At 38.7% G+C, this 26594-nt stretch overlaps 2 protein-coding genes across 5 annotated transcripts in view; both read left to right on the top strand.

Moving 5' to 3' along the window:
* nodal1.S (nodal homolog 1 S homeolog) overlaps positions 1–26594 on the top strand; it is a 111792-nt gene that overhangs the window by 71605 nt on the left and 13593 nt on the right. For all 4 annotated transcript variants that reach the window (XM_041588065.1, XM_041588067.1, XM_041588066.1 and 1 more), the window contains one exon: positions 23990–24071. In XM_041588065.1, the coding sequence (XP_041443999.1) occupies positions 23990–24071 (82 nt within the window). The remainder of the gene's footprint in view (positions 1–23989; positions 24072–26594) is intronic.
* Positions 10615–16576, top strand: LOC108712674 (nodal homolog 2-B). The gene is made up of 3 exons (XM_018255000.2): positions 10615–12889; positions 15005–15783; positions 16257–16576. The coding sequence occupies exons 1-3, from the start codon at positions 12604–12606 to the stop codon at positions 16407–16409; spliced, it is 1218 nt and encodes a 405-aa protein (XP_018110489.1). The 5' UTR covers positions 10615–12603; the 3' UTR covers positions 16410–16576.

Here is a 26594-nt window from a genome sequence, read left to right as displayed (position 1 = left end):
GATATGACAGTATGCCTGTCCAGGAAATCAGCCAAGCCACTGTGACCCCAGTAAATATGAGGTTACATTTACATGAAAAAAATATTTATATATGTTTGTATATATATAGCTGTGCATCGGATCATAGCCAAGTTCTGTGTAATATGGTAATCCATTCACACTCCCACCAATAGAGGTCACTCATAGGCTCACAGAGTAAGGGAGTTTAGACACAGAGAGCTGAGGAGAAGCAGCACACCTGTATTTAGCTCTGTGTCTCTATTTGATGGGAGGTATATTTCCCCATTATTTGGGCTGTGGTCCCTTTAAGCAGTGTGTGTTTCAGGGAAGGAGTCTGGGGGTTATTTGGCAGCAACACCAGTTGTTGTGTTTTTCAGGGCCCGGACTCTGGAATGTGAGGGAATGTACAGGGTGGGCCTTCCCATTCCACCCAGATAAACACCTGGCTTTTACTGCAGCAGAGAGATACTCTGTATAAAGAAGAGTCAAAGGTGCAATTGAGGTGTTGATGGTGACAGCAGCCAGTGAGCTGCAAGTCTTGCTATTGAGTGTTAAAAAGGACTAAAACAAAACCTTGTGTACAAAGGACTGTGAAAGAAAGCCGGCTAATATTGGCCAGTGCGTGTTTTGTTGTTTGGCCTCAAGTGGACTTACCAGGCCTACTTTGGACACTTAGGGGCCGATTCATCAATAGTCGAATATCGAGGGTTAATTAACCCTCGATATTCGACTGGGAACAAAAATCGGTCGAAGTCGAAGTCGAAAGATTTTGCGCAAATCCTGCGATCGATCGATCGAAGGATTTTTCGTTCGATCAAACGATTAAATCCTTCGAATCGAACGATTCGAATGATTTGAATCCAACGATCGAAGGAAAATCCTTCGATCAAAAAATCACAGGCAAGCCTATGGGGACCTTCCCCATAAGCTAACATTGACTTCGGTAGGTTTTATCTACCGAAGTAGGTGGTCGAAGTATTTTTTAAAGAGACAGTACTTCGATTATCGAATGGTCGAATAGTCGAACGATTTTTACTTTGAATCGTTCGAATTGTTCGAATTCGAACGAATTTAACCAATTCAATGGTCGAAGTACCCAAAAAATACTTCGAAATTCGAAGTTTTTTACATTCGAATTCTTCACTCGAATTTTGTAAATCTGCCCCTTAGAAAACCAAATGACTTTCACAAGCTGAAGTAAGCTGTGTGTTATATTTTCATTTACTTTCTGCTGAGGAAAAGCTACTTTGAGTTCTGTTGCTAAATAAATTGACTTTGAAAGAGCAGGCCATTGATACCAGCAGAGGGCTATGATGCAGTTGCCCATAATAGATCAAATTGTGCAGGGTAAAGTGCTCTCCTGGTTTCAGACTTCTGCAACCCTGGTTCAGAGGAACCTTTGCAAATCCCCAAAGCCATGGGGGGTCTGCTCCCCCTATATTTATACCACTGCAGTTAAGCTGAACATGGACTTGAAACGGCTTCTGAGCCAAACTGAATTGTTCTAAAATATTTTCTTATATTTTTAGTATGAGATACTATACATACACACACACACACACACACATATATATATATATATATATATATATATATATATATATATATATAGATATAGATATAGATATTGTGGTAGAGTGACTAGGAAAAGGAGGAAAAAGGTCACTCTAGCCTTTAATTTTGCCCCAGGGACTGAGATAGGCTCCAGGAAGGGAGTTATGAAACAGAGAATCAGTGCTCTGTTTAAAGACTTTAGTAGCCAGGGACTCCATTCCGCAGATCCAGTCCAGAGATTGGAGTTCACCTTCCACAGGAAAGCTGTCCTGTGGAAAGACTATTTAAAGTTAATTAGAATGGGAGAGTGTGTCTCTCAACAGGGCACAGCAGGTAGGAGACCTGGCTGTGTGAGGAACTTGCAGAGGAGCTGGGAGTGCTGCCTGTTACTGCAAGAAGCAGAGGGAGCCCGTGACTCTCACAGAGAGTATTGTGAAGAGAGTGAGGAAGCCAGCAGGCTGAATAACCACTACAGGAAGGAGTCCTGTGAGTACAGGGGTGAGCCAAACTATTTGTTGTGCTGGTTGTCCACAAGGGGCCCAGTCTAGTCAGGGACTGCTTCAAAGTGTGAAGGTAGTGCCCAGTGGGCTAGGTTTTTATTTTATTATTTGTTTGAATGATAAAATGGTCACCCCTGTGTCTGTGGACAATACACTGTTTGGTTAAAGTTGGAAAATAAACATGTGTTTTCCTTGAAGAAGCTGTGTGTCCCTGTCTTTATGCTCCTTTCTCCTATGCTGCCTGCTCACCATTGACTAATCCCCCTAAAAGTTACGTGTTCAAGCCGCCAGCTTGCCACAATATATAGATATATATATATATATAGATATACATATCTATCTATCTATCTATCTAGATATCTATCTATCTAGATATCTATCTATCTATCTAGATATCTATCTATCTAGATATCTATCTATCTAGATATCTATCTATCTATCTAGATATCTATCTATCTAGATGTCTATCTATCTAGATGTCTATCTATCTAGATGTCTATCTATCTAGATGTCTATCTATCTAGATGTCTATCTATCTAGATGTCTGTCTATCTAGATATCTATCTATCTAGATATCTATCTATCTAGATATCTATCTAGATATATATATTTATATATTATGTTTGCAGCTTTTATCCAACTCACAGGTACTATATACAGCAGCTTCTCCACCAGCTTGAATAAGTATTAAAGGTTTTTGGGTTTTTTTTTGCTCCATTTGTTGTTGCTTACTATATTAATGTACTAGTTTTTCTGACTTTTTTTCATTGTTGTTTTCATTAAAACAGCCCTGTGTTATACCTACCATTTTCCTGAGGCTCTTATATGTAAATTAGCATTTAATTTCCCACTGAGTATAATGTGCCAGAACCCACTGTCTCCCACTGAGTATAATGTGCCAGCACCCACTGTCTCCCACTGAGTATAATGTGCCAGGATCCACTGTCTCCCACTGAGTATAATGTGCCAGCACCCACTGTCTCCCACTGAGTATAATGTGCCAGGATCCACTATCTCCCACTGAGTATAATGTGCCAGCACCCACTGTCTCCCACCGAGTATAATGTGCCAGAACCCACTGTCTCCCACCGAGTATAATGTGCCAGAACCCACTGTCTCCCACCAAGTATAATGTGCCAGAACCCACTGTCTCCCACCGAGTATAATGTGCCAGAACCCACTGTCTCCCACTGAGTATAATGTGCCAGAACCCACTGTTTCCCACTGAGTATAATGTGCCAGAACCCACTGTTTCCCACTGAGTATAATATGCCAGGACTCACAATACACAATATATTTTGATAAAAAAAACGTACTATTTAACTCAACTGGCGTGCAGGCTCTATTAGCTCTATTAGTGACTGGTTCCCTTTAAGTTAGCAATATATAGTCAAATTTAGCCTCTCCAAACAAAAAAATCACTTTCCGCCTATGACTATGAACTGTAATATAAAAGGGAATTTAGGTGAGTTAATGCCAGTGGAAGCAGCACCTACAAGAGACAGATTGGCAACATTTGTTAATATTGAAGAAAGTCAATATGAGGCATGTACAAAAGCTGAATGATGAAATGCGTTCATATATATCACAGTACTTAATATTACCCCCCCCCCCCCTCTACAAAGAAGAGAATTACTTTCTGCCACCAATTTATTGTACTGGTGCCATCTACTGGAAAACATACTTACTACTAAAAGACTAAAATTATCACTTTCTAAAATGATCTACAGTATGGGGCACATTTACAAATGGTCGAATATCGAGGGTTAATTAACCCTCGATATTCGACTGTCAAAGTAAAATCCTTTGACTTCGAATATCACATTTGGTTCGATCGAAAGATTGAAGGAAAAATCGTACGATTCGAAGGATTTTAATTCATCGATCGAACGATTTTCCTTCGATAAAAAAATACTTAGAAAGCTTATGGGGACCTTCCCCATAGGCTAACATTTGTGCTCGGTAGGTTTTAGGTGGTGAAGTAGGTGGTCGAAGTTTTTTTTAACGAGACAGTACTTCGACTATCGAATGGTTTTTAGTTCGAATCGTTCTATTCATAGTCGAAGTAGCCAATTTGATGGTTGAAGTAGCCAAAAAAAACTTCGAAATTCAAAGTATTTTTCCTTCTAATCCTTCACTTCACCTTCTCATCTAATCACTTCACAAGTAAATGTGCCCCTATGTATCTGACCAATTGTGCAATTCCATAGTATCACACAGTGTTCCTCTAGTGCAGAGGTTCCCCAAAACAGTGGTTGCGGTATGCAATTTTAGAGGGCACCTAGTAAGGAAAAATTGTGTTCCCCCCCACTGGAGGTACCGACTAATAGTGCCCACACTCCATTGGGGGGAAACAAATACTATTTTGGCTAGAAAATACCTCTCAAAAGCACCTGTAAAAGGAGGGAGCTCCATGTTGTTGCATGGGTATGATAAGCCCATAGATTTTCTTGAAACTGTGGCTTCATTACTGATACAGCAGTGTTTTCATATGTATGGAACTTTTGGGGGCCCAGATTAATTGTTGAATTGAAAAAGTAAAAAAACCTCTGCTTTAATTGGCTGGTTGACCAGTATCATCATTTCTATCAATAATATCAATGTACATATAAGATCTTTAGTTTGGATTGTAATCTGAAAAACCTTTGCAATACTGATAAACACAGTTTTTTTTGTTTTCTTTAACTTAAACCAGACATGTAGATAAGAAATCAGACAGCAGACACAATTGGTCGGGAAGGGCAATTGTGAGTCAACTGAACCCTGTATCAATTATTCCAATAAAATTGTGAGCAGGACCCTCTTTTTCATGCAGGAGGCAGATACCAGCTGTCAGCCATATCAGTGAGCTTCTATTTCCTTGGTTTCCCACCCTGGTCTGGTTAGATTTCCAGTGTCCAGAGGTTGCTTATAATGATTTCTACTGGGTTTTCCTATTGACCTACAGCAGTGTCTGACAATGTCAAAACAACATCACACTATGTTTGTGGGTCTCTCACTCATCTCAACACACTCTCAAAGCTTGAGGCATTTGCAGTCTTCTGTGTGTACATGATAAATAAATATATCATTCTCATTGTCACCAAGATGAACACCATCACTCCAATAATGACCCTCTCCCATTCCCCCTTTATCTGCATTAACATTCCTCCTAAGTCTCCTAACCTGCTCTGGGTGCTATTATGCTGTAGTTTTTCTCCAGTCTAAATGCCTAGAAAAAGTCCCAGGCATTTCATCGCTTACAAGGTAGTTTATTGGCCTGATCACTGACACCTCCAGAGACCCACCAGAGACTAGAAAGAATAGATAGGATTTAACAGCATGGCACTTTTACCCATAATTGACATTTAGCTCCTGCTACACAACTACAGAAATAGTTCCTTTGGCCTATTTTAGGATAAATGCAATCTCTCTTCTTTCTTGTTGATAATCCCATCAAGGCTACAATATGTTAGATGGCAGGGCCGCTTTTAGTACTGACCTTCGGCTTAATATAATTTTAAATAAATGAAGATAAGCGAAAAGTTGTTTTATCAAGCTATTTCTGGATGTGATATACAGAGGCAGGGCGGCCAGTACAGATGGCTGTGATAAAGATAGATCTCTGCATATTTCTTACTGAGCTTAAAGAAGAACTAAAGCCAAATGAATTGTGAGGTGCTAATTACTGTACCTCTCACCGCCACCCAGTGACTCTAAATGCTAAACCACCGGCCAGGCATACTTTAGTGTGAAGAACACCACGACCATCTTGCTGCCTGCTCCCAGTGTCCCAAACACCAAATAAAGCCAGATGCATGAACCCATGCAGCATGGAATACTGGAAACTGGGAAAAGGCACTACGATGGCTATTTTCAATCTACTGAAAGTATAATTTAAAGCCAAATGTAATAGAGGACAGCTATTAAATGAGATTCACAATTGTGCTAGAGTTAAATTTACATCTTCTTAGATTATTTTAATGTGTGGCTTAGCTGATGTGTCTCTCTCACACCGGTGAGCAGCCACATTCATGTATAGAATGTGGGAAGTGTTTTTTAGGATCGCTCCACATTAGTGGTCAATCAGAGGATCCACACAGATAAAAGACCTTAAAGGGAATATGGAAAGAGTTTTGCATGGGGGTTTTATGTATTTATTTTCTTTTTAAGTTTTATTTATCAGATAGCTCACACTGGAGACAAGCCCTTTGTCTGCAGAGATAAGAAACTCTTAAGGGGTCTTCTAGTCTCTGAGCACAGGTGATAGACATCCAATGCTGGGATGACAATACACATTTGTGGGGAATGTGGGAAATTTTCCAAGAGAACTCTGCTGTGGTCAAGCATGAACAAACTCACAGAAAAGAGAGAAGCATTGCCTGAAAAGAATGATGAGAAATATAATTAGTCAAAACTTTGAACTTTTCAATCAAAGACACACTCACGGAAATCAGATCCAGTAACCTAGCATTTGAAAAATATATATTGGCTTACAGGCAAGGGTAGCCAACTCATGGCTCAACCAGACGTGTGAATCTACATGCCCCATGAAATCCTATAAGCCAATTATTAGTAGTTGCAGTCCCCAGTCCACTTACAAAGTCAGTGAACAGTTTAAAGTAGGGTTTCTTACTGATGAGACAAATTAAGAGTGAATGTCCATGACCAGCTTTTAAAATTGTATAATGTCCTACTGCAATAGTACTAACATTTCTATAAGGGACATTATTAATTCTAAACCAGTTTTTTTTTTGGTGGCAAAAACTTATTACAATTAGGTCTGTTAAAAGGGAAATGTTCATTAACTGGTTTCTCAGTTGTTTAAACAAATGAAAAATAACAGTTCAAAATAACTGCTTTTTCCCTGCTCTCATCAACCAATTGACCCTCATCTGATACTAAGGTTCCCATTCCTTCTTGCTTAAAGGGGAACTCCTTCTGATTTCTCTGACTACCTTGCTGAGCTGGCTGACTACTGTTACTTTGTATCAGCAGCCAGCTGCCCTCCACCTGCATCCTCTAACCCCACAATTCCCTGCACACGTAATTTTATAAGGAACAGAACATCACAGTGCAATGCATTGTGGGTTATGTAGTTCCCGCATGATGTCTGTAAGCTGTGGAGAAGTTGTTACAATTTGTAACATCAGTGTTTTAGTCCCTCCTTCCCTGACAGGATTTCAAATGATGCAGAAAGAAATTAACTGTTTAAAAGCCGTATTTCAGCATAGAAAATGGCATTTATTATACTTTTGAAGAAACCGATAACTGTGATGGGTATATTAGGCGTTTCTGTGTTATGTGGGCCTCTTTATCAAATTTTGGTTTGGCAGCCAGAGTTCCCCTTTAATTATATTTCATAGGCGGATTTTCAATAAAGGAACCCTTTGGTGCAGCAGTCCTATGACACTAAGGATCAGACACCACCGATATTATTCTTTCCAAAAATTGCCAAATTTAGGAAAGTTTTGCAGCTTGGTGCTTTGGAGTAGAAAGACATGCATACCCAATTTTGATTCAGAGGAATGTGTTCTTTCCGAAAATATATGGTTTTCTGGGGTGAACGTACTTTTTTTTTTACCTTTGCCGCCCCCAAAACTATGTAAATGTGTTGATTTTGCAGCACCTGAAATGACAGACCATATGGGGTCTTCATTTTGGGGCCCTATATGCCACATGCTTAGGTACACCTATACATTTTGGGCATCAAACTGTTCAGAGGACCCCAGGCTTTCATATTTGGGGTGATTTATCTTGATACTCAATAGTATGTGGGACATACGATGCAGCAGGGTGGAAGTTTTGAGGTGATTTTTGGAGTACAAAGACATGCATACCCAATTTGAATTCAGGGGAATGTTTACTTTTCAAATATACATGGTTTTCTGGGGTAAACATACTTTTTCTACCTTTGCCCCCCCCCCAAAAAACAATGTAAATGTGTTGATTTTGCAGTACCTGAAATGAAAGACCCTATGGGGATCTTCATTTTTGGGCCCCTATATGCCATGTGCTTAGGTAAATCTATACATATTGGGCATCAAACTGTTCAGGGGACCCCAGGCTTTCATATTTGGAGTGATTTATATTGACACATAATAGTGTGTTGGAAATACGATGCTGCAAGTTGAAAGTTTTGATTTTAGAAGATGGCACCAAAATTGCCAAATTTAGGAATGGTTTGTGGCTTGTGCTTTGGAGTAGAAATACATACATACCCAATTTGGATTCAGGGGAATGTGTACTTTCTGAAAATATATGGTTTTCTGGGGTGAACATACTTTTTTCGAACTTTGCCCCCCCCCCAAACTATGTAAATGTGTTGATTTTGCAGTATCTGGCATTACAGAACTGATAGCTCAAATGGGGTGTCTACATTTTAGGGCCCCTATATACCACATGCTTGGTTACACCTATACATATTGGGCATCAAACTGTTCAGTGGACCCAGGCTTTCATATTTGGGATGTTTTACATTGATACCTAATGACGTGTGGGAGATATGATGCTGTAGAGTGGAAGCTTTGAGGTAATTTTTCAAAAAATTCACCAATTTCTATAAAACATTATAACTTTAGGAAACAATTGTAACTTTGTAGTTTGGAATACATAGATATATTTACCCATCTTTGATTCACCAGAATCTGTTCTTTCTAATAATGGGTAGTTTTCTAGGGTACACCTACTGTAAGTGGAATGTTCGGCCTTGAAATCAGAAGTATGTCGTTTGGGGAGCGGTGCTTAAGAAATTTTGTAGTGTACTGCTTGTAGATTTTGATCTATACAAGTGAGAAATCTCCATAAAACTATACATATATTTGGTATTGCTACGTTCAGGAGACATAGAACTTTCCAAATCGGCTGTGTTCTTGTAAATAAAATAAATGATGTCTCTTATATATGTGACTTCGGAACATTCAGCTCTTTCGGTGGCGCATCACTTCCTCTCTAGTAAGGGGGCCCGGCTACTTCGAAAAGTGCAGCACAGCTGGGCCCCCTTTGAGGCATAGTGCTTTCAATGCAAATATCAGTAGGACAATGCCACCTAGTGGTAAGGAAGCGCTTCGGGAAAAGCTTAAACATCCCCCTCCCCATATGTGGTTTTTTTAACAATATTTTTATTGGAAGGCTCTTGTCTACCTTACTGTGAAGCAGACATTATGGCAGCTCTGACCTTTGTGTACATGTGTAACAAACGTCCAGCCCTCAACCATACAGTTAACACTACAACACCCAGAATCCTCCAACAGTTAAATGAGCAGTCTTGGTGATACGGCCATGAACAAATATATGCCACCAGGGCCGCTATCAGGGGGGCACAGGGGGTAAAAGTGTACCGGGCCCAGGCCTGAAGGGGGGCCTGGCAGTGCTGAACTTTTCGAAAGAGCCAGGCCCCCCTTGAGAGCGCCGAAGCCGTGCCGCCATGCGGAAGTGCCGAAAAAGCCGAACAGCCGAAGTTCCCGAAGCCAGGAAAATAGACGAAGCCAAAGTTCCGAAGCTGTGAAAAGACGGAAGTCACGAAAACAGCCGAAATTGAAGTCCTGAAGCACCGAAAAGACCCAAAGTCACAGAAACAGTCAAAATTGTAGTCCCGAAGAGGCGAAAAGACCCGAAGTCACGAAAACAGCCGAAATTGAAGTCCTGAAGCGACAAAAAGACCCAAAGTCACGACAGGAGGCGAAGTTGAAGTCCTGAAGCCACAAGTTCAATTCCTCTGAACACCAATGTGTGTTTTTTTATTTTTTTTTAATCCCCTGGCCACCAATGTATTATTTTAATACTCTATAGGCCCCTGCCACTAATGTTCTTTTAAAAAAATATTCTTTGGACCCCCAATTTTTTTTTAACTTGTAAGGGGGGCCCTGGCGCCAATGTTTTTTTAAAAAAATGTTCTTTGGGGCCCCAATTTTTTTTAACTTGTAAGGGGGGCCCCGGCACCAATGCTTTTTTTAAAAAAAAAACTTTTATGGGGGGCCCTGGCTCCAATATTTTTTTTTAATTTATAGGGGGGCCCTGGTCCCCAATAGCTTTTTATAACTTGGGGGGGTTACCCATTTTAGCGCTGATGTCTGTGTGGTCTTTTAACTGTGATGTGGAGTGGGCGGGATTTGGGGGAATGGTTGGGCAGGGCAGAGGGGGGCCCTGAAAATTTTTGTTGTGCGGGGGCCCTGTGATTTCTAATGGCGGCCCTGTATGCCACGTACAGCTGTTGATTTATTCGGATAATATGGAAATGTATAAGCATATTAGAAGTGACTGGGAGTTCCGTAACCAAACAAAGGCACAAGGCTGCAGGTCATTATTTATTAGAAATACAATAGTTCCAGTGAGTCATGTGACATAAGTGATATCACCAAGGATTATTTATAAGATTACGTTGTACAAGTTTATCATAATAATTTCTTATAATGTAAGAAAAATAAATCCCTATATATTATTATTTTGGATTGATACAAAGAAATTGCTGAGTATGAATCCACCCCCCCCCCCCTCCCCCAGGGTTTCCACCTTTTCTGGAAAAAAATACCGGCCTTCCTAAATTCTTGGTGTTTTTTCCTATTAATAACATTGGCATCAAGCATCATTTTTACTGGCCAGGCTGGTAAAATACCAGTCAGATGGCAATATTGTGGACAATATGTTCACCAACTCCTTGGATATTGCTCTCAGTGGCCTGCCCTCAAAGCAGGTGCTTATTTTTAAATTCTAAGCCTGGAGGTAAGTTTTGGTTGCTAAACAGAGACTCCTATAGGCTGCTAGTCTACATAGGGGCTATCAGATCACGGCCCTCATTTTTTTTATGTTTTTGTTGCTCCCTAACTATTTTTTAAATTGGAATGTGGCTCATGGGTAAAAAAAATGTTGGGGACCCCTACTCTAAAGCATTGGTACTTCCCATTACAGCAGATAGTGCACACATGGAAATGGCTATTTACCTTTCTTGATGTTCAAATATATATATATGTAATAGTTGCTATAGATCTGAATAAGAAGCTTTCAATGCTATGTCAACCAGGAGTGCCAGTCACACAGACCAGTAGCTGGCTGGCTGAGGATGATGGGAACTGTAGTTCATCATACTTGGGTAAAGCTGTAAGATACAGGCAAGTTAAAAGATCCTTTATATGCACTTGAGTGTTCTTAAGAAAGGCTATTTGACTGTAACAGGAAAAATATGAAGCATGAAATGTGCCCTCACATAATTTTAAATCTTCTCCTCCCCTGTATAGATGAAATAAACAGGTTTTTTTGCCTTTGGTTCAGATGCCATGACAAACCATGAATTATAATGGTGATACTGGATCAAGGTGTCCTTCTGTGAACCATTAGTTTCCATAACACTTGGATCAAGGTTGCACTTTCTGAATTTGTCAGTTTATTTTTTCTGAACTGTCATCAGCAATTAATATGAATACAATGCAAACATAAACTTTAAAAAAAAGAAAACACCTTGAATAGACTCTTACTGGAAGAGACAATGGCCAGAATGTTGATTGGTCACAGACTGTTATTTCATGTCCATTGGAATGATATACACAATGGCTTGTGCCTGGCCTCCATTGACAATGCACTACAGCATTCATCCAAGCACCATAGGGATAATGGTACCACAATGGGTCTGCTCTTTCTGAAGTGGAACAAGGAAAGGGATCATAAACTGTTCATTAGATCTTTTCAGTGACCAAATGGTTATGAAGATTAAGAGCACTTTTCAGGGTATTATGCTGAGGTGTGTGCCATATTTGGGGGATACTTTGTTGAAGAGCAATGGCTCATTGCATAGACAAGTAGCGTCTAAAAACACCAAATTCCCCTATATTGACCATAGCAAAAATCGTCTGGGTTTTCATGGCAATTTACCCCTGATCGGTTTAATGATAATTTATAGAGCTGTTGAGATACTAGAAGATGGTTGGCTTGGGCCTACATACATGCAAAGAGCATAGATGGAAAACATTAAGGGACTTGGGAGATTTAGAAAAAAAAACAGACCATATATGTATAAATTCATATATAATAAGTTCTCCAGTGGTTGTCTTCTACTGGTAGCCTTACAAATCAAACCCTGTTCTGGAAAAAGAACAATTCAGGACACATTTACCAAAAAGTCTTTACCCCCATGGACATCCTTGTGTCAAATCAATGCAAACAAATCAATTATGGATTAGTACCTTCAATGGTGAATATTTAGCACCATATGATGTGTTTCTATGGTTGAAATGGGATTATCAAATTTCACAGATCCCCAGTAATGATCCTGCGTTACTCATATACGAAACCTGTAGGTATTTTTATTGAATGAACGCTTATCTAGAGCCCTCCATCAGAGAATTTCTTGCAGGTGTCGTTAACTTTTCACCTGGGGATGGGCCCAGTGCTACTGGGTTGCTTAAATCAGTCAGATCAAAGACGTACAGGTGTGAAGAACCATTGAAACTCATAATCCATCCTTTACATAAAGGCAGGGATTTTAAGGTTTGCTCTTCAGTCTTGGAGTTCCTCTAACTAGTTCATATCTTCTGAGTTGGAAGAATCAGGCAATCAGTACAGATATCTCTCTCCAGAGATGGCAAGCCTAGGAGCCATCTTGTTATTCGCCATTGCCTCCCTTATGCATGGGAGGCCTATTCATTCAGACAGAAAAGGAGCAAAAATCCCTCTCGCAGGATCTAACTTAGGATACAAGAAATCTAGCAATATGTATGGTTCCAGGCTGTTCCAGGGTATGAGATACCCCCCTTCCATGATTCAGTTATACCAGACACTGATTTTGGGGAACGATACGGATCTGTCAATCCTGGAATATCCCGTCCTGCAAGAATCTGATGCAGTTCTAAGCTTCATTGCAAAAAGTAAGTATATGGACTTTATTACATCATTATGGGTCAAGGTAAAATTAATTCTCAGGTATATTCACCGTGGGAGGAAATTGCTGCAGTGCAAAAGTTTCAGTGACACTAATGTTTTGCCCATTACAATATACTACAGGTTATTTATTTTTGACTGCATTACACCATGTTCCAACTTCCTAGTGCCTAGAGGTGTCAGTATCAACTATTCGCACCTTTGTATGGAACACAAAGGGTTGTACCACCTGAAAAGGAGGTTTAAGGGGTGGCTACATTCCTGTCATTTATGACACAGAAGTAGTAACACCTATAGACTCTTGCAAGTTTATTTATTAAAGTCTGAATGCTAAAAACTCGAAAAATTCAATATAAAATAAGATTTTTTTGTGGAAACTTGAATGTTTCAAGATTTATTATACCCTGAGGCAAAAAAAGACAGAATCCAAAAATCTGCCATCTCAGACCTGCCAAGGTTGTAGATAAGTCCTATCTGGAAGTTTCTGTGGTCTGCGCTGGAATTAGCCCGAAAAAATCTAGTGATTCTGGAGAAAAATCCCAAAAAATTGTACGAGTATAGAGTTTTTCCTTGATCTGATTAAATCAAGCTTTTTTTTAATTTACCTTTTTAATAACAAATAAGGTCAGATCGTAGATTCTAGTTTGGTCAGACTTTTTATTTAAAAAAAAAAATACAGATACATTTTGATAAGTCTTGGGCCTGCTCAGGACTTTCTTGTGCCACTAAGCACTGCCCTCTTTAACTTGTGTTGAATTTTCAACTCAGTGCAAAGTGCAGAAAACAACTTCCCCAAGTAGGTTCAAGTGCTTAGTGCGTAATGATGTAAAGGGCACAGTTTTGACCCCTTAGCACTCCAGCACTTGCACATTTCCATAGTAAATGAATGTTAAATCTTCCCGCTCTTCAGGCAGAAATAAATAATGAAGCTTATCAAACTAATAGGCCCAGAAGGCAATAAAAGGCACTAAGTTTGCCCAGTAGGAATAACCCATAGCGACCAATAAGTTGTCTGATGTTTTAAACAGGTGATCAGTAAATCCTAACTGTTGATTGGTTGCTATGGGTTACTGCTCATGGCATACTTAGTGTCTTATTTTATATTACCCCCATATTGTCTTATTTTCCCATCTACATGCATGGCCAAAGAGCATGGCTACAATTTTTTCCCATAGGTTAGCAAGACAATTTCCCCCCTGAGGGATTGATAAATAAACAGTTACTGACAAGAATGTATGGTCACCTTTAGATTGTAAGCTCATTGGAACAGCATCTCACTGTGTGAGATATATTTCATTATTTGTACAGGTATGGGACCTATTATTCAGAATGCTTAGGATCTGGGGTTTTCCGGATAACGGATCTTTCCATTATTTGGATCTTCATCCATATAAACATTAAATAAACCCAATAGGCTGGCTCTGCTTTCAATAAGGATTAATTATATCTTAGTCTGGATCAAGTACAAGCTACTGTTTTGTTATTAAAGAGAAAAAGGAAAAGGAAATAATTTTTAAAAATTTGTATTATTTTGATAAAATGGAGTCCAAGGGAGACAACATTTCCGTAATTCAGAGCTTTCTAGATAAGGGGTTTCCGGATAACCCATCCCATACCTGTACTGTGTATGAATAAGTATAATTTTAAAGTTGCCTGTATCTCAATTGTTTTATCCTGAAGTAGAAGCCTAATTAGCAACAGTTTAGGCAGCATGGAACCATTGCTAGCATAACATTTACAGCCTATTTGTTCTACTTTTGGGCTGATGTTTTTTCCCTGTGTTCTTGTTCTCAATTGATTAAGAAGAATGACTTTCTGTCAGTCTGTTTCCTGCAGGGTCTGCGTGTTGAAAGACTCATTAATCCACTCCATTTGTGTATTGCACTTCTGCCCTTTTGTTAATAGCCCTCTCGATACACACTTACAGTATTCTTCTGTATGGGCAAAGCAGTTTCTACTATAGTTTTTCATATCCAAATGTTGAGCACATCAGGTCCCAATAGACATTATTAAAATACAAAAGACTAATCTAAATGAACACCCCACTTTAATGGAGTTGGCCAGAGGCTAACAATGTCCTTCTATTTTTCTTTCTTTTAAAGGTTGTGTTGTAGTGGGCAATCGATGGACATTGTCTTTTGACATGTCTTCTATATCCAGCACCAATGAGCTGAAATTGGCTGAGCTGAGAATCCGCCTCCCTTCATTTGAAAGACCCCAGGATGTTACTGTAGAGATCTACCACACAAAGAAAGGTCAGGAGAATCTCTTTATGGGATCCTTCAAGACTAACCCTTCTGTTGCAATGGGTTCCTCATGGAAGGTCTTTAATCTTACTAGGATGCTCCAGTATTATCTCCACCAAGGGGAGCAATTCACCAATGATGAATACATAGAAGTTAAGAACCTGCATGAGGGAGCCAAGCCACAAGTCATTAAGAGAAGAGCAAGGACTGAGGTTGAAGAAGGTCTACAAGGGAATAAAGACAATACCCCTACATCCAGTTTTCCCACAGAGAGAGTTGTGCTGGTCGTATTCACCAGGGATAAACCCACTGCTAATCACTTTGGCTCTCCTAGTCTTATTCACACTGTGGAGTCTTCCAAGTATGTTATGAGTGAAAGTACTGTCCGGGTGGCAGATGCCAGGAGACACCGGCGCAACCAAAAAACAAAGAACACCATCATCATGAACACCATACCCTCCAGGAGTGCTGGAAATCCCCTTTGCAGGAGGGTGGATATGATAGTGGATTTTGAAAAGATTAAATGGGGCGATCGGATTGTCTACCCCAAAAGATTCAATGCCTATAGGTGTGAAGGAGCCTGTCCCATTCCTCTGAATGAAACCTTCAAGCCAACAAACCATGCCTACATCAAGGTAAGAATTAAATTGCATTTTTCTGTTCTTTGGACTGTTTCATATAAAGTGTTACATAAAGGCACAAAGAAAACTGTCAGCCAGTTGCATATTTTAAAAAGTTTAAAATCAATTATCCCATTGGTTGCTGTGGGTAACTAGATCTAGAGCTAACTTTACAACTCATTCATTTAGTCTCACATTTCAATAAACTGTAATTTATTTAGAAGGGAAATATATTAATACAGACAGGGCTGATTTCATTTATGTCTGAAGACTTTACAGCTCTGCCCTATTCCAAGGACTTAAGTAGTGATTTTTTTCATTTGGCGCTTATGACTACATGGTCCCCTAGTGGCAGAATATAGTAACTATTAATACTATTTTAAAGTTACGTTAAAACAATAGCCACTAATACTGTAAATTTAAAAAAGACCAATGGAAAGAACTGATTTTCCTGCCCTAACAGCTTTTTTGTGTCTGTTATTTTGCAGAGTCTGGTCAAGTTGTACGATCAAGAGAAAGTGGAATGTTCCTCCTGTGTCCCTGTAAAGATGAGCCCTCTGTCCATGTTACTGTATGAAGACGGAGAAGTTGTACTGAAGCATCATGAGGATATGATTGTGGATGAGTGTGGATGTAACTGAATTTATGGAGTTATAAATGTGCCATAAACTTGCTTTGTGGCAATGTCACATTTGTTGTATATAGTGTTCATCGAAAAAAATGTCTATTTTTATGTAATGCGCAAGAAAAAATATTTATTATATTGAGTTATATATTGTCTAAGCACTCTACAATAAAATATTGAATTCAGTTTCTCCTTCTTTGTAATACTTTGCCACTTAGAAAAATGATAAAGAAATGTATGTATGCCTGAATTAGAATTAGTTTATGTATATGGGGCAATACAGAATACTGGGCATCTTTAGAAAAAACAGAGCAAGTTGAGCATGTTCTTATAATACTGGTATTATGCACCATCATGCAGTTTTTAAGGGTTTATGAGCAGCCAGGCAAAAGATGAAGCAGTTACAAAAGAAGCTATGCAAATGCTCTTTACCTTCTGTGTTGTACCTGTATTGTTTTTAATTTGCAAAGCTGTAACTAGGTGTAGGCAGCAAAGGGGGTACAGGTGTGGGGATAATTATGCAATGGAGTTTACAGTGTAGTACAGATGAGATTTTAGGGTTCATTCATGACAGGAGTTCAAAATGGCCTCAAATCACCCCTCACAATGTGTTTGGAGGAAGGGCGGTATAGTTGAACTACAACTTAAAGGGCAACTGTGGTTCTTAATCATGAGTTGGATGTTCATACAACCTAAATGAGATATACAATGTATTAGAATGACTGGGGGATTGGCAGCTGTGCTCTCAATCTCAGCAAGGCACCCCCGCTCCAGGTGTAGGAAATGAAGTCAATTAACAAGAGAGCTGAGAGAAAAGCAAACGAAGAGGCAGAACTTGCTGTTAGGTGCTCTTTATTGCACACAACATGTTTGGGGCCAAGAGCCCTTTATCAAGTGTACAAATCATTATGTGAACAGACTTTTTAAAGTGTAAAACAGGAAGTGAGGTCATAAAACATTGTATGTCAATCAACCGTGGTGCGGTGCTGATGTCATCTTAATAAATGCCAATAAAATGTCTTTTTGATCATGTTGCTTTAGTGGTAGGCCTAGAAATGGGCAGTTCCTTTTTTGTTCATAAGCATATTTGCATTTTAGCGATACATTTTGTATGTATAACTTTTGTACAATATACTTTTGCGACAATTGTCACAACTTGGAATGAAGCAAAAAGATTTTTTGGACGATTTTTGTACTATTAATACATCTTTTTATTATTGATTTTATGAGCACTTATTGTGATAACATCAGCACTGTATCACGGTTGAACTACAGAATGATGCAAAAAGACTATTGTTTTTTATTAGCATTTATTAAGATGACATCAGCACCGCACCACGGTTGATTGACATACGATGTTTCATGACCTCACTTCCTGTTTTACACTTTAAAAAGTCTGTTCACATAATGATTTGTACACTTGATAAAGGGCTCTTGGCCCGAAACACATACCTCCCAACTTTGTTGGAGGGACAGTCCCTCTTTTGACAGCTCAACCTGCTGTCCCTCATTTGTACTGGAAAGTCTCTATTTTCTCTGCACTGAACAGCCAGAAAAAGAAACAACATTTCTAACTTAATTGGCTTTAAGCAGAGAGCCCAGAACAGCTAACATGTGCAAATAAGATACTGTGTAACAATTTTGAGACACCAAAAAAACTGTTTAAATAAGGAGAAATATTTTCAAACTTGCATAACTTGTGGCCACAGAAAAGGGCATGGTCAAAAATGTCGCTATGCTACGTGCGAAAAAATTTATATGTCCCTCTTTTTACTTCCAAAATGTTGGGAGGTATGGAAACATGTTGTGTGCAATAAAGAGCACCTAGCAGCAAGTTCTGCCTCTTCGTTTGCTTTTCTCTCAGGTCTCTTGTTAATTAAATGAGATATACATTTAGTACAATGGATCTATATGAGTAAAATTAAGAAAGTAGTAATCTAGCACAAGTAACCTTTAGAACAGCAATCCCCAACCAGTGGCTTGTGAGCAACATGCCATGCACTAAAGGCACTGGTGAGGGTGTAGAATGCCTCTGGGTAGAGATTTCGACTGGGCAAAAGGTTACAAAGAGAATTATCATTGGTGTATGCTATAAACCACCTCGTATAAGTGATGAGTATGAAGCCCAGCTACTCTTGCAAATTCTTTCGGCTTCACAGCTGGGTCAAGTTGTTGCTATGGGTGACTTCAATTATCCAGACATTGACTGGGGTAATGGGGTTGCTAAGACAGAAAAAGCTAGTAGGTTTGTAAATATGCTGAATGACAACTTTTTATTCCAGTTTGTTCAAAAACCTACTAGGAATAACTCTCTTTTGCACCTTGCCATGTCTAATAATACTGAACTCATTTCTAGCATTTGTGTGGGTGAGCATTTAGTGAATAGTGATCATAACATGGTCTCCTTTGAGATTCTGTTGCAGAAGCAATTCTAAAAGGGAGTAACTAAAACACTAAATTTCAGACGTGCAAACTTTGACAGTATAAGGGCATCTCTGCAACATATTAAGTGGGAAATGCTTTTCAGAGGCTTAAATACAGAACAAAAATGGGAAGTCTTTAAAATGCTGCTTAATAAATACATGTCAGTATATTCCCCTTGTAAGCAAGGAATGTCGTTGCAAAGCAAAACCTTTTTGTTTCAATAGAAGTGTTGGTGTTGAGGTGGGTAAGAAAAGACGTGCTTTTAAGGCTTTCAAGTTAGCTGGGACAGCCGAATCATTTATAAGGTACAAGGAGGCCAATAAATCATGCAAAGAAGCTATAAGGCAAGCTAAAATGGATATGGAAAAGGATATTGCAGCAAGCAGTAAAAAGAATCCAAAATTATTTTTTAAATATGTTAATAGTAAAAAAACGAAGCAGGAAGAGGTGGGACCTTTAATATCAGAGGTGGGTCAGCTGGTTAATGAAAACAAAATAAAAGCGCAGATTCTGAACTCATATTTCTTGTCTGCCTACATAAATGAGGAACCAGTTAATGAAGGTTTCCTTCTTAATAGTCCCAATTCTAGTAATACAACTAATGATGCATGGTTCACACATGAGGAAAATCAAAAGAGACTAGAACATGTTAAGATAAAGCAGGGACCTCGGTTCTGGGATGGCAGTGGATGTGATTTACTTAGACTTTGCTAAAGCATTTGATACAGTGCCACAAAAAAGGTAACTGGTTAAATTAAGGAATGTTGGCCTGGAACATAGTATTTGTACCTGGAAAGAGAACTGGCTAAAAGATAGACTACAAAGAGTGGTGGTAAATGGAACATTTTCTAATTGGACTAGTATTGTTAGTGGAGTACCACAGGGCTCTGCACTAGGTCCCTTGCTTTTCAACTTATTTATTAATGACCTGGAGGTGGGCATTAAAAGTACTGTTTCTATTTTTGCACATGATAATAGATTGTGCAGAACTATAGCTTTATTGCAGGATGCTGCCACTTTGCAGAGTGATTTGTCTAAATTGGGGAACTGGGCAGCAAACTGGAAAATGAGGTTCAATGTTGATAAATGCAAGGTTATGCACTTTGGCAAGTTATACACTAAATGGCAGTGTGTTGGGAGTTTCATTAAATGAGAAGGATCTAGGGGTTTTTGTAGATAACAAGGTGTCTAATTCTGGGCAGTGTCATGAGGGGAGACTGTTAAGGTTGGGGTTGTTTTCTCTGGAAAAAGGGGGCTTGCAAGGGGACATGATTACACTTTACAAGTACATTAGAGGACATTATAGACAAATAGCTGGGGACCTTTTCACCCATAAAGTGGATCACCGTACCAGAGGCCACACCTTCAGACTAGAAGAAAAGAAATTTAATTTGAAGCAACGTAGGTGGTTCTTCACAGTCAGGACAGTGAGGTTGTGCAATGCACTGCCGGGTGATGTTGTGATGGCTGATTCAGTTAATGCCTTTAAGAATATGATGATTTTTTGGACAGAAATAATATCAAAGGCTATTGTGATACTAAGCTCTATAGTTAGTATAGATATGGGTATATATAATCTATGCGAAAGTATGGAGGGGTGTGTATGGATGCTGGCTTTTCATTTGGAGGGGTTGAACTTGATGGACAATCTTTTTTTAACCGAATATAACTATGTAACATGCTTCTTTTTGAATTCCTGGCTTGGAGGCAAGTTTTGGTTGCATAAAACCAGATTTACTGCCAAACAGAACCTTCTCTAGGCTGCCAGTCCACATAGGGGCTACTAAATAGCAAATCACAGCCCTTTTTTGGCGTCTCCAGGGACTTTTGTTTTTATTGTGTTGCTCCCCAACTCTTTAACATTTGAATATGGCTCATGATTAAAAAAGGTTGGGGACCCCTGCTTTTGAAAATGGGACTTGCAGAGGTATAAGGTCATAGAGATATAGATACAGTAGAGATATAACCTTTAGTGGTATACTTTAGTAGAAAAGGCATTGGGGCATTATGTTTTCAGCTAAAAAGTGAAATGATTGTCATTTAAAATTATATTAAATTGTTACTGTTCTCAATTTATTCCCTTAAAGGGGACCCAAAAAAAGTAATCCCAATCCTATTTTATCATGTTAGACACGCAAAAGTAACTTTAATTACACTGTAAAAAATATTTGAATCTTGTTTCCTTCCGTCTGGGAATAGTTCAGTGTGAAAATAAAAACTGTGTAAATAGATAGGCTGTGCAAAATAAAACATGTTTCTTATATAGTTAGTTAGCCAAAAATGTAATGTATAAAGGCTGGAGTTAACAGATGTCTAATAAAACAGCCAGAACACTACTTCCTGCTTTTCAGCTCTCTAACTCTGAGCTAGTCAGCGACTTGAAGGGGGGCCACATGGTACATTTCTGTTCAGTGAGTTTGCAATTGATCCTCAGCATTCAGCTCAGATTCAAAAGCAACAGATATGACCCATGTGGCCCCCCTCAAGTCTCTGATTGGTAACTGCCTGGTAGCCAGGGTAAACAGTCAGTGTAAACCAAGAGAGCTGAAAAGCAGGAAGTAGTGTTCTGATTGACATGTTATACATCAAATCACTCCAGCCTTTATACATTACATTTTTGCCTAACTAACTATATTAGAAACATTTTTTATTTTGCACAGCCTATCTATTTACCCAGTTTTTATTTTGTAAACAATCTGCGTGACATATAGGTAACTTCAAATGAAGAATCTTTTTTTTTTTTTTTTTAATAAATGTCTTTATTTATTTTCACAAAAGAAAGAAAAAACAAAACAAAATTAAACAAAGTATATAAATAATCTGTTCGGAATTTGGAAGACCAACAGGAAATGCCATAAATTACATATCTTAACATATATAAATACTGAACAAGATATTCATACGATCGTACCATGTCTAACAAACGGCAGATTTAGGGGAATGAAGGACCATACCCAAAAAATCATCCCTGTCGCTTATAGATTACTTGTGGAGAGCAGACTATTGATGTGGTGACTCCTGGGGGGTGAATGACGATTCTGTGTTTGTGATCCATAAAGATTCTGTATATAATGAGTCGTGTCTTGTACTGTGTTATTGCTGAATAACAGTTCTGTATCAAACCACGTGGTATGTCGAAACGCGTAAATCGTTAAATGTTTAGTATGAGTTGGGAGTGAGGATATATATGTCATCCAGGTCGAAAAAAAAATTTCTGTGTATTCCCCTTTATTCGTAGTGGTTTCTAGCCAGTCCATGTGAAAGATATAGTGAAGTTTTTGTTTAACTAACGAAAGTGGGGGTACCGATGGGGAAAGCCAATGATGAAGAATAGTTTTCCTAGATGCTGCCATTAGCCTGTCCACTAAGCGACTCTCAGATCGTGATAGCTTTAGTTGTGAAGGGGGAATCCCAAAAAGTACCCATAATAAAGAAAAGGGAGCAGTCAGTTGAGTTAAAGATCTCCAGTATCCCTGTACATTTTCCCAAAATTTCTGTATTACAGGGCAAAGCCAAATGCAGTGTACCAGGTCTGCTCGAGGTTGATGGCATCTCAGGCAGTTATCCCTGTCCAAGGTGCCAATATGATAGCGCCTGAGCGGTGTAAGATAGGAATGATGGAAGCTCTGTAGTGACATTTCTTGGTATTTGCTCGAAGGCAATACCCGCATAGTTTTCGCATGATATTGAAGTAATTGAGCGTTATCTATTTGCGGAAGTATTGAGGTCCATTTAGCTAGAAAAGTATCTGTTGATTCTATTGGTAATGTGGTTCAAATAATTCGGTATATCTGGGCCGTAGTTTTGAATGAGTCTTTTTTAGGCCACAGTGTATTTATCGGATTGTCTTTGTCTGCCTGGGATAGATGTTGAAGAATCATTTTAGTGAAATGGATAATCTGAAAGTAAAAAGTCATTGGAGAGAAAGGGGAATTTTTGAATCAGAGATTCCTTTGGTGGTATAGTAAAAGTCTCACTAATAATATCCCGTACCAATCTAAAATTTTGATTTTGCCGATCCACAACTGTCTTATTATTTTTCCCTATCGGGAAATTTGGGTTACCAAGCCATGTCAGATAAATAGAATGGTTAGGAGCTAATTTATATCTGCGCCTCACTGAAATCCAGGTTTTATACGTGTCAAAGAATAGGGGATGTTCAATCAATTCTTGAGCAATGTCTTTTAGGGAGCAGTGAAGAAGTACATTAAGAGATATGCCTCCTGATAGAAGTTGATCCACTTCTGTTGAAGTATAAACATTTCTGTTATATATCCAATCACCTACAAATCTTAGTAATGAGGCTTCATTATATTTCTTTATATTTGGAAAATTGACTCCACCCCTATCTTTGGTTTGTTGTAATTTAAACATACTTATCCGTGGTCTCTTTTTCTGCCAGATAAAAGTGCGGAGCATTTTAAGTAGTCGTTTGTAATCTGATGGCTTCACACTGTATGGTAACATCTGTAGTTTGAAAAGAATTTTTGGGAATAGTATCATTTTGATTAAGTAAATTCTGCCAAGAAAGCTAATATTCAAATTATCCCAGGATTTTAATTCTTGTTGGATCTTGTCTATAGTATCACGAATATTAATCGGATATAATTCAGTGTGTTTTTTCGGTAGTTTAATTCCCAGATATGTAATGTAAGATTTTGCCATTTTAATGGGAAAATCGCTATTTCTGTTTGTTATATTAAAATCCCCAAGTTCTAGTGCCTCTGATTTATTTAGATTAATCTTAAATCCTGCAAAAGTGCTAAAGGTTTCTATTGTGTCTAGGATCGTAGTCAATTCTATTTGGGGATTATTAACAAATAATAAGATGTCATCAGCGAAAGCTGCTATTTTGTATTTAGTATGGCCCAGTGGAATCCCGGTAAATGTCTTATTTTGTAGCAAGTGTTTTATTAAGGGATCCAAAGCAATGTTAAACAATAGAGGAGATAAAGGGCAGCCTTGCCTGGTTCCTTGTTGAATTTCGAATGTTTCTGAATTATAACCATTAACTGTGAGGAAAGTTTGAGGGGAGTCATATAATGCTTTGAATAAATTTAACATGTGTAGTCCAAAGTGTTGGAACTTCAAAAGTCTCCGTATATGTATATGGGCGATCCTATCGAAGTCTGCATCGAGATTTATTAATAATCCTTGTTGCCTCTTTTCCAGGTTACAATGATAAATAGCAGCAATTGCTGTTCGAATGGCTTGGACCGGATATCTGTTTTGGAGGAAACCCATTTGATTAGAGGTAAGTAAAGTAGGGAGAATTTTTTGCAGTCTATTTGCCATTATTTTTGTTATAATCTTTAGGTCCTGATTCAGTAGGGAAATTGGTCTATAAGAGGATGGGTCCGTACGTTCCTTTCCTTCTTTATGTAGTAAGATGATTCTAGCATCCGCAGCTTTGTCCCATAACTGATTCCCCTGTAAAATGTCATTATATAAAGATGTTAACAAAGGGATTGATTCAGGTAATAGCATTTTATAAAATTCCACTCCTAAGCCATCTGGGCCTGGAGTTTTGCCATTTTTAAATTTAGCAATAGTCATAGCGACCTCTGATTCTGTTACAGGTGCATCTAGAATTTCCCTATCCTGGACAGAGAGCTTATTCAGATGAGCTTTTTGGAGAAATTGAAGGCCAGTCTCCGGGGAATTAAGAGTCCGGTGATAGAGTGTTTTGAAATGAGAGGTCATCACCTTTGTGATGTCTTTTGTAGTACGGGCCCATCCTGTGGGAGTTTTGAGTTTCTGGATAAAGGTATTGGATTGTTGTCTTTTGACTAAATTTGCTAATAATTTCCCTGATTTGTTACCCCATCGATAGTATCTATTTGCAGTGTGACTCAACTTATGTTGCATCTGTTCAGTCAATAAAGTATTGAAAAGAGCCTTTGACTCAGTGTATTTTTTCTTTGCTGTTAACGAATTAGAAGATTTGAAATCTTTATAGGCCTGCGTGAGATCTTTTTGTAGCAACCGGTACTTTTCACTAAAGGACCTCTTCCGCTTGATTCAGGTAAGATATAATGTGACCTCGCATAACCGGTTTGGCCGCTGCCCATAGTAAGTTTTTATCATCCCAATGGGCTAGATTGTCATCTATATAATTGGCCCAATGTTGCTTTAGATAATTCCTAAAGTCTTCATTATGGTACAGGTAAGTCGGAAATCTCCAATTGTGTGAGTAAGGTTGGGGTACAGACAGACGTAATGTAAGTTTCATGGGGGCATGATCTGAAATATCTATGTTACCAATACCGGCATCTTCAATTGATACTAAGAGATGAGTAGATAAGAAAATGTAATCTATCCTTGAGTGTGAATTGTGAACAGCAGAAAAGAAAGTGTAGTCTCTAGTGTCTGGATACAGATATCTATAAGTATCTTGTATCCGAAGGTGGTCACACAAAGAGTTTAGTGGTTTGATTCTACTTAAAATATGTGTGGATGCTGTACCTGACTTGTCCATGTAGGGATCACACACCGTATTCATGTCACCACCAAAGATCAAATTTGAGGCCCCCCAGGAGTCTAACCGTTGAAGTAAGTCTGCGAAAAAAGATTGATTTTCAGTATTAGGAGCATAGACATTAACAAGAGTATATTTATCCCCATATATAGTCACATCCATAATAAGGTATCTACCCATTTTGTCTTTGAATATTTTGCCCACCGTACTGTGCAAAGCAGAATTTAGAATAATTGCTACACCTCTAGATTTAGAGGTATAGGAGGCAGTAGTGACAGAGCCTATCCATCTATCTTTTAGAGAGGCTGTGTCACGTCTGCGCCAGTGCGTTTCCTGTATAAAAGCTATGTGAATTTTGTCCCGTTTAAGGTGATCCAATATTTTACGCCTTTTTATAGGAGTGTTTAAACCCCCCACATTCCAAGAAACGACCCTAATGTTCTCAAGGATATCATCCCTCCTAGGATTAGAAGAATCTTGAGTAGAAGACATAGTAACTTAGCCTATACCTTTTTTTTGAAAAACGTAAATCTTAAAAGCAGAAAAGAGTCCGGTCTGGCTGACCCAGCGAGCAGACCAGGGTCCGGAGTAAAGCAAAATTGCGAAAAAATATCCTGTTCCTAAAGGCACAGTGGCCTCCAAATTCCAGATCATAATACAATAAACATAATAATAATAACTAATCAAAATATTTAACTTGAAAAATTGTGGCGGCATCTCAGCCGTCTATTCATATCACGCCCTAGATCACACCAAGCATATGTAAAGGTAAATTGAAGTCAAAATCAAGTAGGACCAATATGCAAACTTAACATTCTAAAAGCAGAAAAGTGCAATATAAACTGTATTCTGAGGAAAGAAAACAATTTCCATTATCCATAGCAGAAAATCCAACCGAAACAAAGTGTCCAGTACCACAAAGCCAAGGAGAAATACATTCCCGCTGAGAAATAAGGGAGGGAGCATCCTTAAAAAATCTGTCTGTTCAGTCCATGAGACCCAGGACAGGGCTGGATGTCAATTCCGCAGCAGGCAAAGGACATTGGTGCCTCCCTCCTAATAATAGGAACAAGTTTGGAGAAATCCTGAAGACATAGCTCCGAGGTAAAGGGAAGTCATACCAGGATCAAAGTATTAAGAGATTGTATGTCTCTTTTTTTCTTTTTGTATGTTCTTTTCCTTTCATCTCCTTTCTTTGTCCGAATCAATACAAGGTCGAATAATTTGACTCGGTAGGAAACAAAATGTGTTGGAATGTCAATGAATCAGCAGAAAGGAAAAAATCGTGAGTCGGTACGA

The sequence above is a fragment of the Xenopus laevis genome, chromosome 3S (genome assembly GCF_017654675.1).
Source record: "Xenopus laevis strain J_2021 chromosome 3S, Xenopus_laevis_v10.1, whole genome shotgun sequence".
In the NCBI taxonomy this organism is placed as follows: domain Eukaryota; kingdom Metazoa; phylum Chordata; class Amphibia; order Anura; family Pipidae; genus Xenopus; species Xenopus laevis.
The sequence above is the reverse complement of the archived record's forward strand: the minus strand, read 5'-3'. Positions and strand labels throughout refer to the sequence as shown.